Consider the following 15576-nt stretch of genomic DNA (forward strand, 5'->3'; position numbering starts at 1 on the left):
CCTTTACACAGTAAAGCGTGCAGTGGTTGTAACAGTGTGCTGAGATCCGGTAAGAAGTTACCAAAGTAGTTCAGGAGTCCTAGAAACGACCGCAGCTCCGTCACGTTCTGTGGTCTCGGTGCGTTCTCGATTGCCTCCGTCTTCGAATTGGTGAGCCTGATGCTGTCCGCCGCGATTCTTCTCCCCAGGAACTTCACTTCAGGCGCCAGGAAAGCGCACTTCGAGCATTTTAACCTGAGCCCCACGCGATTTAGCCGACTAAGAACCTCCTCCAGGTTCTGCAGATGTTCGATTGTGTCCCGACCTGTAACCAAGATGTCATCCTGGAAGACCACGGGACCGATTTCAGTAAGCTTTCCATGTTTCTCTGGAATATCGCTGCGGCTGATCGAATCCCAAACTGGCATCTGTTGTAAATGAAGAGACCTTTGTGCGTGTTGATGCAGGAGAGGCCCTTCGATGATTCCTCCAGCTCCTGTGTCATGTAGGCCGAGGTCAAGTCCAGCTTCGTGAACGTCTTTCCTCCCGCCAGCATCGCAAAAAGGTCGTCTGCCTTTGGCAGTGGTATTAATCCTGCAGGGAGAAATGATTGATAGTTACTTTGTAATCACCACAGTCTGACGGTGCCGTCTCCCTTGACGACTGGAACAATCTGACTGGCCCACTCATTGAATTCGATCGGCGAAATGATGCCTTCTCGTTGCAGCCAGTCAAGCTCGATCTCAACACTCTCTCTCATCATGTAAGGTACCGCTCTCGCCTTGTGATGGATGGGTCGTGCCCCTGGAATTAGTGGATCTGCACTTTTGCTCCTTGGAACTTCCCGATGCCTGATTCGAACAGCGAAGGGAACTCGTTTAGGACCCGGGCACATGAAGTGTCTTCGACGGGCGAGAGCGCTCGGACGTCGTTCCAGTTCCAGCGAACCTTTCCCAGCCAGCTCCTGCTGAGCAGCGTGGGGCCATCGCCCGGTACCATCCAGAGTGGTAACATGTGCACCGCTCCATCGTAGGAGACCTTTACAGTGGCACTGCCAATTACGGGAATCAGTTCCTTTGTGTAAGTTCTCAGTTTAGTGCGAATGGGAGTCAGGATTGGTCTTGTGGCCTTGCTACACCACAATTTATCGAAAGTCTTTTCGCTCATAACGGACTGGCTCATGCCCGTGTCCAGCTCCATTGACAGCAGGGGTCCATTTAATTTAACCTTCAGCATTATCGGGGGACACATTGTAGTAAGTGTGTGCACCCCATATACCTCTGCCTCATCGATCTGAGGCTCTGGTTCGTTGTGATCCACCGTGGATCTGTCCTCCTCTGCAACATGATGGTTTGCAGGATTAGCAGAGTTTGTAGCTCGCATGCACATACGTTGGAGATATCCCATTGTTCCACAGCCCTTGCAAACGTATCCTTTGAAGCGGCATGAATGGAAACAATGATCACCCCCGCAGCACCAACAAGGTGTTAATGGCCTTGTATTCATCACCCTTGATGGTGGACTCTGAGACATCTGCGGACGTGCAGCTGCAGGCATGGGAGGCCTGCCCCGTACGTTACGATTCGAAAACAACATTACTTTGTTCACAGTACTTGTAGCAGTACTTGTGTGCTGAGAGATTTGCTTGGTATTGTCACTGGTGGCAATGAACGCCTGGACTATCGCTATGGCTTTACTCAAGGTTGGGGTCTCTACAGTCAAAAGTTTGCGAAGTATTACTTCATGGCCAATGCCAAGTACAAAGAAGTCTCTGAGCATGTGCTCCAAACGTCCTTCAAATTCGCAATGTCCTGCAAGGCGTTTTAGCTCGGCGACATAGCTCACCACTTCCTGGCCTTCAGACCTCTTTCACATGTCAAACCGGTACCTCGCCATCAGAACGCTTTCCTTCGGGTTAAGATGCTCCCAGACCAGTGTGCACAAATCATCACATGATTTCTCTGTGGGTTTTGCTGGAGCAAGCAGATTTTTCATGAGGCCATACGTTGGTGCCCCGCAAACGGTGAGGAGAATCGCCCTTCGTTTGGCAGTGTTCGCTTCTCCTTCAAGCTCGTTGGCCACAAAATATTGGTCGAGTCGCTCCACGAAGGTTTCCCAATCATCTCCCTCCGAAAATTTCTCCAGGATGCCCACTGTTCTCTGCATCATTGCGGTGGGGTTCGTCATCTGTATCTCGTTGCCAGTTGTAGTGTATGAATAAAGATACTATGAGCTCAAAGTAAAATGTGACCATAGTCTTTTATAGCAGGTCTCCAGAGTGCCTCTCCAGCCTGTGAGGCCTCCATAAGTACAGGTGCTCCCAAGGGATTGTGGGATCCCTTGGGACTCCAGGAGATGAGCCCTCTGATGGTTAAACAAGATATTTACAGATTTACATATATAACAACCCCTATTCTCATGAGCCCGAATTTTGTTTAATAATCTCTTGTGTGGCACCTGATCGAATGCTTTCTGAAAATCCAAATACACCATATCCACTGCTTCCCCCTGCTAGTTACAATCTCAAAAAATTAACAGGTTTGTCAAACCTGATTTCCCTTTCATAAGTCCGTGTTGACTGCCCAATTCTATTATTACTTTCTGAGTGTCTTATTACCACATCCTTAATAATAGATTCTAGCATTTTCCCTGAATGATGCGAATGAATTACACATAGATAAATGTGAGCCAATACATACTGGAAAATTAAAAAGATTTGGAAATGAGTATTGATTACTTATATGTATCCAGTTATCAACAAAACTAACTGGCCTGGATCTTGTGGTAAAAATAACAGTGAGGCTATCAGCACTCACCGGTATTAAAAAGTAAATCGGGGAGCAACTTCCAGCGACTGCATGTGCGCATAAAATGCAGAAATCAGGAAGTTGCTGTCAGAGATGCCCTGCTCCTCCAGAAGCTTTGCTCTACCGATATCTCGCCAAGAGACGCGGCATTGAAACACATGGAAGGGAGTGCAGTTTCGATACTTCTGTGATAGATACACACAAAACTCGGTATAAAAAGTTAGGGCTTGTCCATTCCTGTGTAAGTAAATTTTTATCGGTGTGATAAGTCTTAATTACTGCTAAACAACCTCTCGGGCACTGAAAATTTACTTTTATAAGTGTGGAGTCTCATTCCTTCAGATTTTAATTATTGTTGGAGATTTTTATTTTTTCTTTCTGTCTCGTTTATCTTTCTCTTTTAATCCTATCTTTCTTTCCCTCTTTTTATTTCGCTTTCTGTATATGATTTGGCATTCAATTAACTATTTTAACTTCCACTTCCTGCGCGCCTCATTAAGAATTCTTTAATCTGATTGGTTAAGGAGATATACAGTTGCTTGCCCTTTTTAATTGGGTCCCAGATTCCCTGTAGAGCGTGCTGTTCCAAAATGGATTTCTAATTACCAATGCAAAAGCCCACAGACAGTCTGTGGACAAGTGCAAGACTAAGCAATGGCTGGTGCCGTTCGTTCGCCACTGTCCGCAAATTCCGGACCAAAATCTCATGGATATCAAAGGCATTTGATTGCGTGCCAAAACATGTTGTTGTAGATTTACATAGATCATTGATAAGGTTATATTTGGAATACTGTGTGCAGTTTTAAACAACCTAATCTTCAAAAGGTACACAGATGCATTGCAATTGTTCAGAGAAGTGTGTGAGGATTATTCTAGAGCTTTTGTTTACAAAGGGAGAATTACAGCCTTGGCTGGCCTCTAAGTCAGAAGGTTGTGGGTTTAAGTTGTGAACTTGTGAATGTAATCTAGGCTGGCACTTCTGTGCAGTTCTGAGGGAGTACTACATTTCGGAGGCGAATCTTTCGGATGAGATGTTAAACTGAGACCCTGTCTCCCCACTCAGGTGGATGTAAAAGATCCACAGTACTATTGGAAGAGCAGGGAAGTCTTGGTCAACACTTTTCCCTCAATCAATACCTAAAACAGACGATCTGGTCATTTATTTCATTACTGTTTGTGGGACCTAGCTGTGCGAAAAATGGCTGCTGCGTTTCCGACTTACAACAGTGACTACACTTCAAAAGCACTTCATTGGCTCGAAAGCAATTTGGAACGTACTGAGATTATGAAAGGTCCTATATAAATATGTCTTTCTTGCTCTTCACAGACCTAAGTCACATGTTTTTAAGATGTTAAGAATGGATAAAGTAGATAGAGGTTATTTAACTTGTAAAACTGTGCTTGTGGCAGAATTAGTGGACACGAGAACAAATTAACAAGCCTCAACAAGACCTGAGAACAGAAGGAAGCCCCTCACCCATTCCAAGTATTCAATATGAGGTTCGGACTCCCAGCTAAACTGGATAATGCTGTTTCAATTGACACTTTTAGGAAGCTATCTTGTTGGAAATGGATTTAAGGATCCTATAAATAAGAATAGTATAAAATAATAATCTACTTTCTACAAAAAGACCACTCCCAAATAGTCATGGTAAGTAAAGCACGGATGGATAACATAACATGTGGGTTAAATAGGTATCATGTTTTGCTCAATTTATCTTTGTTGGCATTGAGAACATTTGCAGAACTTTTCCTTAAGACATGAAATGAGTTTGATAAAGTCCATATAGTGGTATCTTGTTCAATGCTTTCTAATAGTCTTTTGGTACGTGAATAAAAGACCCAATTTTAAATAATACTAAAAAGCTATTTGTGTCACATGATACATGCACTTCATGACGCTTGATCTTAACACAGACATTGTAAGAATGCTCATACCAATCATTTGATAATCTTACAGTCCAGAATGAGTCAATAGATATTCCACGAGGGCAACAGTCATTTTTTTGGATGTCTTGAAAACGCATTGGCTAACCTGTATAAAGCTAATATTGGAAGCAACCTTTAAATTCCTTTGTTTGAATTCCTGGGCAAAATCTGGTAATTTACAGTAAATAAAGTTTATCCAAGTCAAAAGAGCTAATCTTTTTGCCTCTTAAAATACAAAATAAAAATTCCATGATGTGTACAGGATGCTGAATAAGAAATAAAGCTAGAGTGCCTACCTGAAAGCATTCCCTTGATGTCCAGTTTCCTTCCAATTTTTTCTTGGATTTGTATATACAATTTTTTGTAATGTATTCCCCAATATTGTGTCACAAAAAAAAAATTCACAGAATCTTCCTTTAGAAAAAAAGCTGACAGGAAGTCAGCTCAAGGAAGGCAGTATATGCCCGGAATGAAATGATCCCTTTTTGAAACATCAAAATCCTCTTAGAGTCTTTAGAGTTGTTCTTGGGGAAAGCTGGGTTTACTCCATTTGTTATGTAGATAAAGTTTCTCAATGTTTAGCAGATGAAGTGTTTCATTATAGCTCCAATTGTAACCCTGCCCGCCCAGTACTGCATCGAGCCAGTAGAGGGCCTGACAAGTGCTCATTTAAAAAATGTTGGTAATGATTCTTGCAGCCCAGGAGTGCTCCTTCTCTGGCCATGATCAGCCCGGCCTCCCCACCTTCCTGACTTGCCTTGCTAGGGTGAATTTTCGTGGGTCCCAGGCGGCAACCTGCAGGCACGCATTTCCCGTTCCAGCCTGCTGGCTTCTACGTCCCCCCGCAGGCTTTGGGAGGGAGTCATTATGAGGGGATTTAAATGTGGCCCGAGCAGACGGATCACCGCCTGTTTTAGCCCCCACACCACAAAAGCATCATACTTTCAGAGCTTGTCCATTTGGTGTACAATATTTGCACTTTGTAAGCTTCAATATCTTGCATTATGCACTGTGGTATCATTTTAATATGGTTAATGAACAGTACGGGGGAAAAGTATATTTTGGCAGACAAAGTAGAAGCTCCGTCATCAGCAGCATACACCAACTTACTGAAAATTCACCGATTAACTTACCATTCGTCAGACGATCAAACAAGAAAATGTCAAAGTTCCACATTCCAACTTTTGATAACATATGCTGAAAAGAAACAAAAAAGGGAAAAAAACAAATGTTATGTGGCTAAACATATAAAATTTACTTGTGATTACATTAATTTTATTTACTGTTACACCAAAAATGACCACCTCAATGAATTTTATTTTGGTATTGGTGGAAATTATATCACAGTTAAGAGCAGTAAGCATGTTGAGGAAGGAGTGTGGAAAGAGTTTCACAGTGATCTCACTAGAATGGCTCTGTAACAAATGCGTTCAATTTCCCTTTAAAAATTTACATTTAACATGATTATTTAATTACTTACTTAACATGTAATATAAATATAATACAAGCTAAGGAGTCAGTGGAGCGAATCTATATTGAGTACCAAAGTGGAACGAAAAGCAACCTAAAGTTAGGAGCATTGCAAATAAAGAAAAGGAAACGTCAAGGATGAGGGAACTTGACTGGGGGAAAAAAACAAAGGGACCTGTCCAGATTATATAGAAGCATTATTTTCACCATTACCATTAAAAAAAAACTTATATTAAATCTAGTAGTTCCTCCTCTTGATTTACATTTAGTTTTTCTCATTTCTCTGGTACTTTATCCTCTTCCTCTACTGTGAAGACCGATACAAAGTAAGTCTGCCATTTCCTTATTTTCAATTACAATACCTTCTGCATCTGTCTTCAGAGACCAATGTTACCCTTAGCCATCCTCTTTCTCTTAATATACTTGTAAAAACTTTTAGTCTTAACCTTGATGTTCCTCGCAAGTTTTTTCTCATACAGGTACAACGTCCCCAATCTAAAACTCCGAAAACCGGAATTGTACAAAAACCAATCATTTTGCGCATCGTGGATGGAGTCATCCAGAATCCGGAGTTATTCTCTGAAAACCGGACATTTTAAGGTGGCCAAAATGGCTACATCGGGCAGCAAGGGACGAGGAAATAAAAAAGCGCAGCGCCGGGGGGCCACGGGAATCGGTGAGGAGCGGCGTGAATGTAGGGTGTAGAGGAGATGAGCGAGTGATGGAAATTCAACACCTCACCCGCCCTCTGTGTGGCACCCCACCAACATTCCGTACTCACCAAGGGACTCACTCATCGATGATCAGCCACCGGGCTCACTGACCCTACCTGGAGGGGTTGAGCCATCACTGGGGTCGGGAATCCTTCCCTTCGGCTCCGGATAGCCCTGAGCACCAGTGCGAGCGGCGAAGTCCGAAATCCGGCAAAACCCGAAATCCAGCACGGACTCAGTCGAGGATTCCGGATATCAGACTTGATTTTCTTGTCTAAAATCTGGATAAACCCCAAAACCGGCACGGATTCGGTCGAAGATTCTTTATTTCAGACTATTGATTTTCTTATCTGAAATCTGGAAAAATCCAAAATCCGGCACGGACTCAGTCCCGAGGATTCCTGATTTCGGACGTTCTATCTGTATTTTTTTTTTGCAACTCAATATTTTCTTTGTATCCTATTGCTGTTCTTTATATCTCCCCAGCCCATGGATCTCCACTATTCTTTGCATTTGTGTAAGCCCGTTGTCCAAGGTTGCTTAATTACACAAGTAGAACTCTTGCCCTTTAAGAGTATGTATAGGTCTTGTATTGAACCAAATATTTCTTTGAACACCTCCCACTGTTCATCTGTAGTTTTACCCGTTAACATTTCCGTCCAGTTTACTGTGCTCAATTTCTGTATCGTCCCTTCAAAGTCAGCCATACCTAAATTTAAAAACCTTGGTTCGTGACTCACCCTTTTTCCTCTCAAACCTATATTGAATTCAATCATGTTACGGTCACTGTTAGCTGGGTGCTCCCTTATTGTTAGATTGTTGGCTAATTCTGGCTCATTATTCAACACTAAATCAAGTATGGTCTGTCCTCTTGTGGGTTCAAAATATATTGTTACAGAAAACTGTTTCGAATACACTAAAAAGATGCCATGCTTTGAACTGTAGCAGTTGCTGTTTTCATATCTTCATATTCTTTGCTTGGAAAACAGTAGTGAAAGGTTTTGCAGGATGATTAACAGTCTGACAAGCCACATCTTGAAAGCTCCTTCCGTGGCCAGAACCATCTTTATACCAGCTGATAGGGTGGTTAGTTCTATATGGTGGGAGGCTTTTATGGAATACCACAACTCATCAAAAGAGGGGGGCCACCCACATCCACCAACACAAGTATCCCACTGGATGCCAACCCAGAATTTAGAGCTAAGAGCTCCTGTCTCCACTCACTGGGACTATCTGGAGTAGGGCTTGAAGCCTGTACCTCTCGACTCAGATGCGAGAATGCTACCACTAATTCAAACACTCGCCCCAACTGTAGAGCTGTACATGCTAAATAAAATCAAAACATAACTCCCACAACTAGTTTGAAATTGAGATTGAAAGCTTATTAAAAGTGGCTCTGGGGAACAATTTGGATTCTCCAAATGTTCAATGTTTGTGTTAAATAATCTGTTGTAACCTCATTGTCCATTTTGTGAAGAAATAGTTCAGTTATAATATAAACAGCCTTTCACTATTTGTTTACAATCTTCAGGAAGTTTTACATAACTCACAAATGATAGCAAGTTGCAAAGTATTTTGGGCAGAGTTGTAATTCTTTTTAAAGTTTTCAAAAAATGTTTATGGCATAATTATCTTTGTGATTGACAGTGCCCAATGGTAAGTCTCAAGCCAAAAACGTGTCACCTGAACTAAAAAGGCTGGAAACAAAGATTCTATTTTAAAAAAAAAAAAAATCAGAAAATCAATGATGGATTTAGTTATTTTGGTACATGGTAAAATATATGACTGAAATCTAGTGCAATTGAAAAACAACTGGTGTGTCAATTGGCAATTCACTCAGCTTCAAGCAATGTTATCAAATGAAAGTCTATTTCATAGCTCCATATCCTACTTCATATACAATCTTGGTTTCAAAAAGTTTCAAACTATTTTGTACTACTCCACCCTCGAGTGCAAAACTCAAAAGTTTAAAAGATAACAGGGTAGATATTTTGGTCTTTACTACCTGTGCAACAGGCATCATAAACCTGTCCTCAATTTCCCTCCACTCTCACTGAGGCCGCCCCTTCCTCACCCACTGCATGCACATAGCAGTTTGATGGGTGTGCAGTGTGTGCGGCCCTGGCAAATTTCCCTAGAGTCCGCTTGTACTACCATTGGCTCCCAGGCCTGTCGTTAGCCCCAGGAAGTGGCGGTAATGCACTGCATCCCCCAATGGAGGATGCAGACTTTGCAGCGACCTTTTCTGCAGCACGACAAAGATTCTGTGGCAGGACATTGACAAATTGTCTTGTGGTGGTGGGAATCAATGCATAGGTGATGCCAGAGTCAGAGAGGTGGGCAGAAGACTCGCCCTAACGGAACACAGCCAGTGGGAGGAGAATCAGTCTAGTGACTCAACTTTAAGCAAATGTCTAGCGCTCAGGAGATTACTTGGCAATAACTGGCTCTGATATTAAGTAACACCTCAGCCTATAGCCTCAATTTTTTTTCAAATACTCTGGACCATTTATTCAAGCAGCAGAATCTTGGACCTAGTTTTTTGTGGAATTGGATTTCATAGTGTAAATGCAGGGGGTGAGCTCACAGAAGGTAATCTCCCAGAATCCGAACTAAAGCAGCACTGTGTAAAAGAGGTTTCAGTGTCCAGTCTCCTGAATACTGCTATTATAATGCACAATTGAGAATACATCTGTTAACAAACTATATAAAGGTGCAAGCAGGAGCAGCTCAACAATGTGTTGTGATTGGCAATGTTGTGAAATCTGTGACATTTGCACTGCAGGATCGAGTCCACTGCACAAGTTGAAACATAAAAAGGGAATGTCTGGCTGCTGGACTTCCCTTGATGGCTTAGAAAGGTCTGTATAGGTCACCAATGCAAAAACTGCATTGCAAGGCTGTACAAGCAGGATCAGTGTAGCACTCCTCTCTCTCAGTCAGAATGGTGTGGGTTCAAGCCCCACTCCACAGACTTGGGTACAAATCCTAGTCTGGCACTTCAGTGCATTTCTGATGGATTGCTGCATTGTTGGAGGTGCTATCTTTAGGATGAGTCGTTAAATCCAATGCAGCATCTGTCCTCTCAGGTGGACATAAAAGGTCACGTAGCACTTTACGAATTTCTCCTTGCCAACAGCACCAAAAACAGATGATCTGGTCATTTTATCATTGCTATTTGTAAGACATTTCTGAATGCAAATTAACTGCTGCATTTCGCTACATTACAACAGTGACTACACTTCAAAAGTACTTCATTGACTGGAACTGAAAATTAGGAGAGATTTATAATGAACGGCTGAATCAATATCGCCCATTTTACATCATCACCCAAGTTGAAATTTCCCCCTTAATGTGCTTAATGATAATGGATAAAAATGATAAGCCTGCAATTGCAATAGCATTTTGACATAGAATTATGGAATTATACAGCACAAAAGGAGGCCATTCAGACAATTATGCATGTTTTTTGAAAAAGCAATCTAATTAGTCCCAGCCCCCAACCTTTCCCCATAGCCCTGAAAATGTTTCCCCTTCAAGCACTTATCCAATTTAACTTTTGAAAGTTATTATTGAATCTGCTTCCACCGCCCTTTGAGGCAGTGCATTCCAGAATATAACTTGTTGCGTAAAATAAATTTTCCTCATCTCGTCTCTGGTTCTTTTGCCAATCACCTTAAATCTGTGTCCTCTGGTTACTGACCCTCCTGCCAGTGGAAATAGATTCTTATTTACCCTATCAAATCTTTTCATAATTTTGAACACCTTCATTAAATTTCCAATTAACCTTCTCTGTTCTAAGGAGACTTCATTACTATATCTCGCCACAGAACATCTTAGTTTTGTTTGATTTTACCCAACTTTTTACTCCCTTCCACACAACTATAGTCAATTCTCTCAACTCATCTGAAGCATTAACAAGACAATTATATTGCACATGCAAACACAGTGGAACCTCATTTTTACAAACTTGTTTTTTTGGTTCTCGTTCTAATTAAGGTTCCACTGTAGTAAGAGGAGCACAAAAACTTGGAAAACTGAACTTAATTTTTGGAATGAAAGTACTTCAATATTCCCAATGAGGCTGTAAATCAAGATTTTACCATTATTTTTGACAACTTATTTTTAGATATTTTTTTAAAAAACATTTATATAGTTTCTTTCATGTCCTCACTTCAAAGTGAATCAATTATTTTGAAGTGTAATCACTTTTGTTTTGTAGGCAAATATAGCAGTCAATTTATCCACAGCAAGGTCCACAAACAGGTTCAAATGAAATGAACAACCAGATGATTGGGTTTCGTGCTGTTAGTTGAGGGATGCCAGGAGACCTTCTCTTCAAGTAGTGCCATGGGATCTTGTACAACCACCTGAACAGGCAAACAGAGTCTTGTTTTAATGCCCTTCTCAAAGAGTCAGCCTAGATTATATGCTTGAATGCACAACCATCTGATTCAGAGGAGAGATTGGCACCACTGAGCCAAGACGTTTTCCCTATTTAAATCAGCAATCGAATAACCCTCCACCTATTTTGAAACCAATTCTAGAGAGTATTTTAGAACTTTTAAAGCTGTAATTCCAGTTCAATGAATGTGGATTGAAATCATATTAATTCAAATTTCACATACCCTGGCTTGTCCTAGGTAGTCCTCATCCAATAAATGCAGACATGTCTGTGGTACAATGCCACGTAGCAATCGAGAAGCATGAAAATACCTCTGAAAGCTCAATAGTCTTTTTACCCTTTTCTTTGTGCCGATTTCACCTGAATGTGCAGTTGCTAAAAAAAAAGAGAAAAATTAATATAGAAATAATTGGAAGAAATTTAAAAAAATCACTCAAATTGAATGCATCCCAGGTCACAATATAGCCTGTATGTTTGTACATTATTAAGTCGGAATTGGTGATTCCTGGTTCCTAACCCAACAACAGCTTATTCTCCCAAGGTCAAACAATCATAAAAGCTCTTTGAATTGAAAATAGCATTGAGCTAGTTAAGTCATACACAGTATAAACAGTTGTATCTGTTATTTTTCTCATGGTATTGCTTACAATAAGTTGTAGAATATTTTGTTTCACAATTAGAGAAGCACTGTACTATGCAACATACAACATTGTACAAAAATACTATAAAGGGGCTGCTACAGTGGAGTTGTCTTTAACTTGCTTCGCCTTTTTAAAGCTCTTGGGCTGGATTTTTGGATTTTGGCAAAAACAGTAGTTTTTCACCAAAATTGCCGTTTTCGCTGCGCTACTGTTTTTAGGCTGAACTTTTGGCCTTTATGTCTGCGTCACATCGGTAAAGCCGGCATTGCATGAGGATTCGTGGCGCAAACCGCAAGTTTCGGCAACTTTAGTCCGGGGCTGGTCGTGTCGCGAGAGGGGCCTTGGGAGGGGGAGAAAACAAAAAAAAATTGCAAAAAACATTTAAAAAATTCACAAAACCCTTACCTACAAGATTGCTGAAAAAGAATTAAAAACTAAAAACTTTAACTTACCTTTTTTGAAGGTCTTCACACTTACCGCTGTTGGCAGGGCTGCACCGGCAGGTTTGACCCGATCGGTATTCTGGGCGCAGAGTACGGGTCCGGAGAGAGCCGAAAGTATGACGGTAATGCAATCTGTAGCGTTGCATGTTGGTTCACGTTGGCGCTCCTCTCCCCGCCGTTACGTGAAAGCGCCGCCGCAAAAAGATACCCGAAGATCCCGCCGACCAGGTTTTCGCCGCAGAGAGTCAAATCACGGCAAAAACCCGGTTGCAGATCATGGCTGCAGAGATAGAGAATGCGTTGGTTGTAATCTACCAAAATTCCCTGGATTCTGGAAAGGTCCCGGCCGATTGGAAAACCGTAAATGTAATGCCCCTATTTTAAAAAGGAGGCAGACAGAAAGCAGGAAACTACAGACCAGTTAGCCTAACATCTGTCATTAGGAAAATGCTGGGAGTCCATTATTAAGGAAGCAGTGGTGGGACATTTGGAAAAGCATAATTCAATCAAACAGATTCAGCATGGTTTTATAAAAGGGAAATCATGTTTGACAAATTTGCTGGAGTTCTTTGAGGATGTAACACGCAAGATGGATAAGGGGGAACCAGTGGATGTGGTGTATTTGGATTTCCAGAAGGCATTTGATAAGGTGCCACATAAAAGGTTACTGCGCAAGATAAATGCTCACTGGGTTGGGGGTAATATATTAGCATGGATAGAGGATTGGCTAACTAACAGAGAGTTGGGATAAATGGGTCATTTTCCAGTTGGCAAACTGTAACAACTGGGGTGTCGCAGGGATCGGTACTGGGGCCTCAACTATTTACAATCTGCATTAATGACTTGGATGAAGGTACCAAGTGTAATGTAGCCAAGTTAGCTGATGATACAGAGATGGGTGGGAAAGCAAATTGCGAGGAGGACACAAAAAATCTGCAAAGGGATATAGACAAGCTAAGTGAGTGGGCAAAAATTTGGCGGATGGAGTATAATAAGGGAAAACGTGAGGTTTCCACTTTGGCAGAAAAAATAGAAAAGCAAATTATAATTAAAATGCAGCAAAAATTGCAAAGTGCTGCAGTACAGAGGGACCGGGGGGTCCTTGCACATGAAACACAAAAAGTTGGTATGCAGGTACAGCAAGCAATCAGGAAGGCAAATGGAATGTTGCCATTTATTGCAAGGGGGATAGAGTATAAAAGCAGCAGAAAAGTCCTACTACAACTGTACAGGGTATTGGTGAGGCCACACCTAGAGTACTGCATACAGTTTTGAAAGGATATACTTTCATTGGAGGCTGTTCAGAGACGGTTCACTAGGTTGAATCCGGGGATGAGGGGGTTGACTTATGAAGAAAGGTTGAGTTATGAAGAAAGGTTGAGTAGGTTGGGCCTATACTCATTGGAGTTCAGAAAAATGAGAGGTGATCTTATCGAAGCATATAAGATAATGAGGGGGCTCGACAAGGTGGATGCAGAGAGTATATTTCCACTCAGAGGGGAAACTAAAATTAGGGGACATAGTCTCAGAATAAGGGGCCAACCATTTAAAACTGAGATGAGGAGGAATTTCTTCTCTCAGAGGGTTGTAAATCTTTGGAATTCTCTGCCCCAGAGAGTTGTGGTGGCTGGGTCATTGAATATATTTAAGGTGAAGATAGACATATTTTTGAGAGATAAGGGAGTAAAGAGTTAAGGGGAGCAGGCAGGGAAGTGGAGCTGAGTTCATGATCAGATCAACTATGATCTTATTGAATGGCGGAGCAGGCTCAAGGGGCCAGGTGGCCTACTCCTGCTCCTATTTCTTATGTTCAAAGTCCGCGAAAATCCAAGCCAGAAAGTGCAGTCACTGTAAATAGAAACATTCTGTGGTCAATTAGAGGGCTAATTCCTGTTGAAGAAAGTTTGGGGATGCAATTGATCTCAGGTGGTCGTGCAAAATGGGTGATAATGAATCAGCAGCATGCTTTACACACCACTCGATTTTCCTTTCCATTCCTTTGTCTCCAGACTCGCAATTGCTTGTCAATCCTCGGCTGAGGAGAGGCCAAGTTAGTGAGAAGAAACTAGCAGTAAATGACTCACTTTCCCTTTTAAAGTGAACATGTTTCTGGCTGGAGTGGAGATCACCTCTTACAGAAGGTAGATACTGCAGGGAATTCAGGGCCAGAGTGATCTCCTGGACTAGTTTCCATCGCCTAGATGGGTCGGAGGGGAGTTTCCCAGAATATTTTTTCCAAAATTGGCCAGGGTTTTTTTTATCTGTTTTTTTAACACTTCTCAGGAGATCACATGGTTTCGGGTGGGGTGGAGTGTATGTTTTGTCATACATAAGGTATCACAATTGTGTGGGTCAGGCTCAATGGACCAGATGGTCGTTACCTGTCATACATTATGCTACTCGTTCAACTGTCATTTTTTTGTTATTTTATCAACAAGATATCTGAGTTAATGGAAATGGGACACTTTCAAGTTCAACAGTGAGATATGACAAATGTAAGACTTATAGATTTCTGTTGGTCTTGATGGATGACCATTATGATCAACATTATGCCTTTTAGCCTCTTCCTTTCACATTATACTCTTAAAAATTGAGATTTCCTTTCCTCTCTCTCTCTCTCTCTCTCTCCTCATTAACTAATCTTGAATATTTTGTCTGTGCCAAATTGCATCACTAATCTAAACTTTTCCATTTTAAAACAGACAACATACAACTTTTAATAAATACACAGAACTAAAAAGAAAAAAAAATCTTAGTTCTGAAAGCTAACAGATCAGACTGACCCTAATAATAATAAGTGGAACAACTGATAGAGGATCCCCTTGGCCTCACATCCTGTCACAATCATGCCATTGTTTATTAGATGAAATGGAGACTAAACATAAAGTCCCCTATAAATTGAAATATTTAGAGAACAAATTATTTTTTTAAATAATGAAAAAAGATGTTGTACTTGGGACCTAGCACCTCACATTCAGAACACTTACAACAGTTACTTCCCACCCCATTAAGGTTAATGGTCTGTTAGATTGCATTTTGAAGGGGACTTGTCCGATTTAAGGTAATCACTTCTCTTTCCCACGCACCAGCCACATCCATTCTAGGTCTCCACCAATGATGTTCTGAAACCAACTTCTTGGACATAAATGATGCCCCTCTGCTTTTCTTTCACTTGGTGCAGTATCTTAT

The 15576-nt window shown here is 41.4% G+C and overlaps 1 protein-coding gene across 1 annotated transcript in view; it reads right to left on the reverse strand.

Moving 5' to 3' along the window:
• Positions 1 to 15576, reverse strand: part of LOC139266885 (3',5'-cyclic-AMP phosphodiesterase 7B-like) — a 258407-nt gene that overhangs the window by 45160 nt on the left and 197671 nt on the right. Inside the window, exons 4-5 of the mRNA XM_070884501.1 lie at positions 11527 to 11678; positions 5849 to 5912 (exon numbers count right to left, since the gene is read on the reverse strand). Of these exons, the coding sequence (XP_070740602.1) occupies positions 5849 to 5912; positions 11527 to 11678 (216 nt within the window). The remainder of the gene's footprint in view (positions 1 to 5848; positions 5913 to 11526; positions 11679 to 15576) is intronic.

This window comes from Pristiophorus japonicus, chromosome 7, assembly GCF_044704955.1.
Source record: "Pristiophorus japonicus isolate sPriJap1 chromosome 7, sPriJap1.hap1, whole genome shotgun sequence".
NCBI classification, from domain to species: domain Eukaryota; kingdom Metazoa; phylum Chordata; class Chondrichthyes; family Pristiophoridae; genus Pristiophorus; species Pristiophorus japonicus.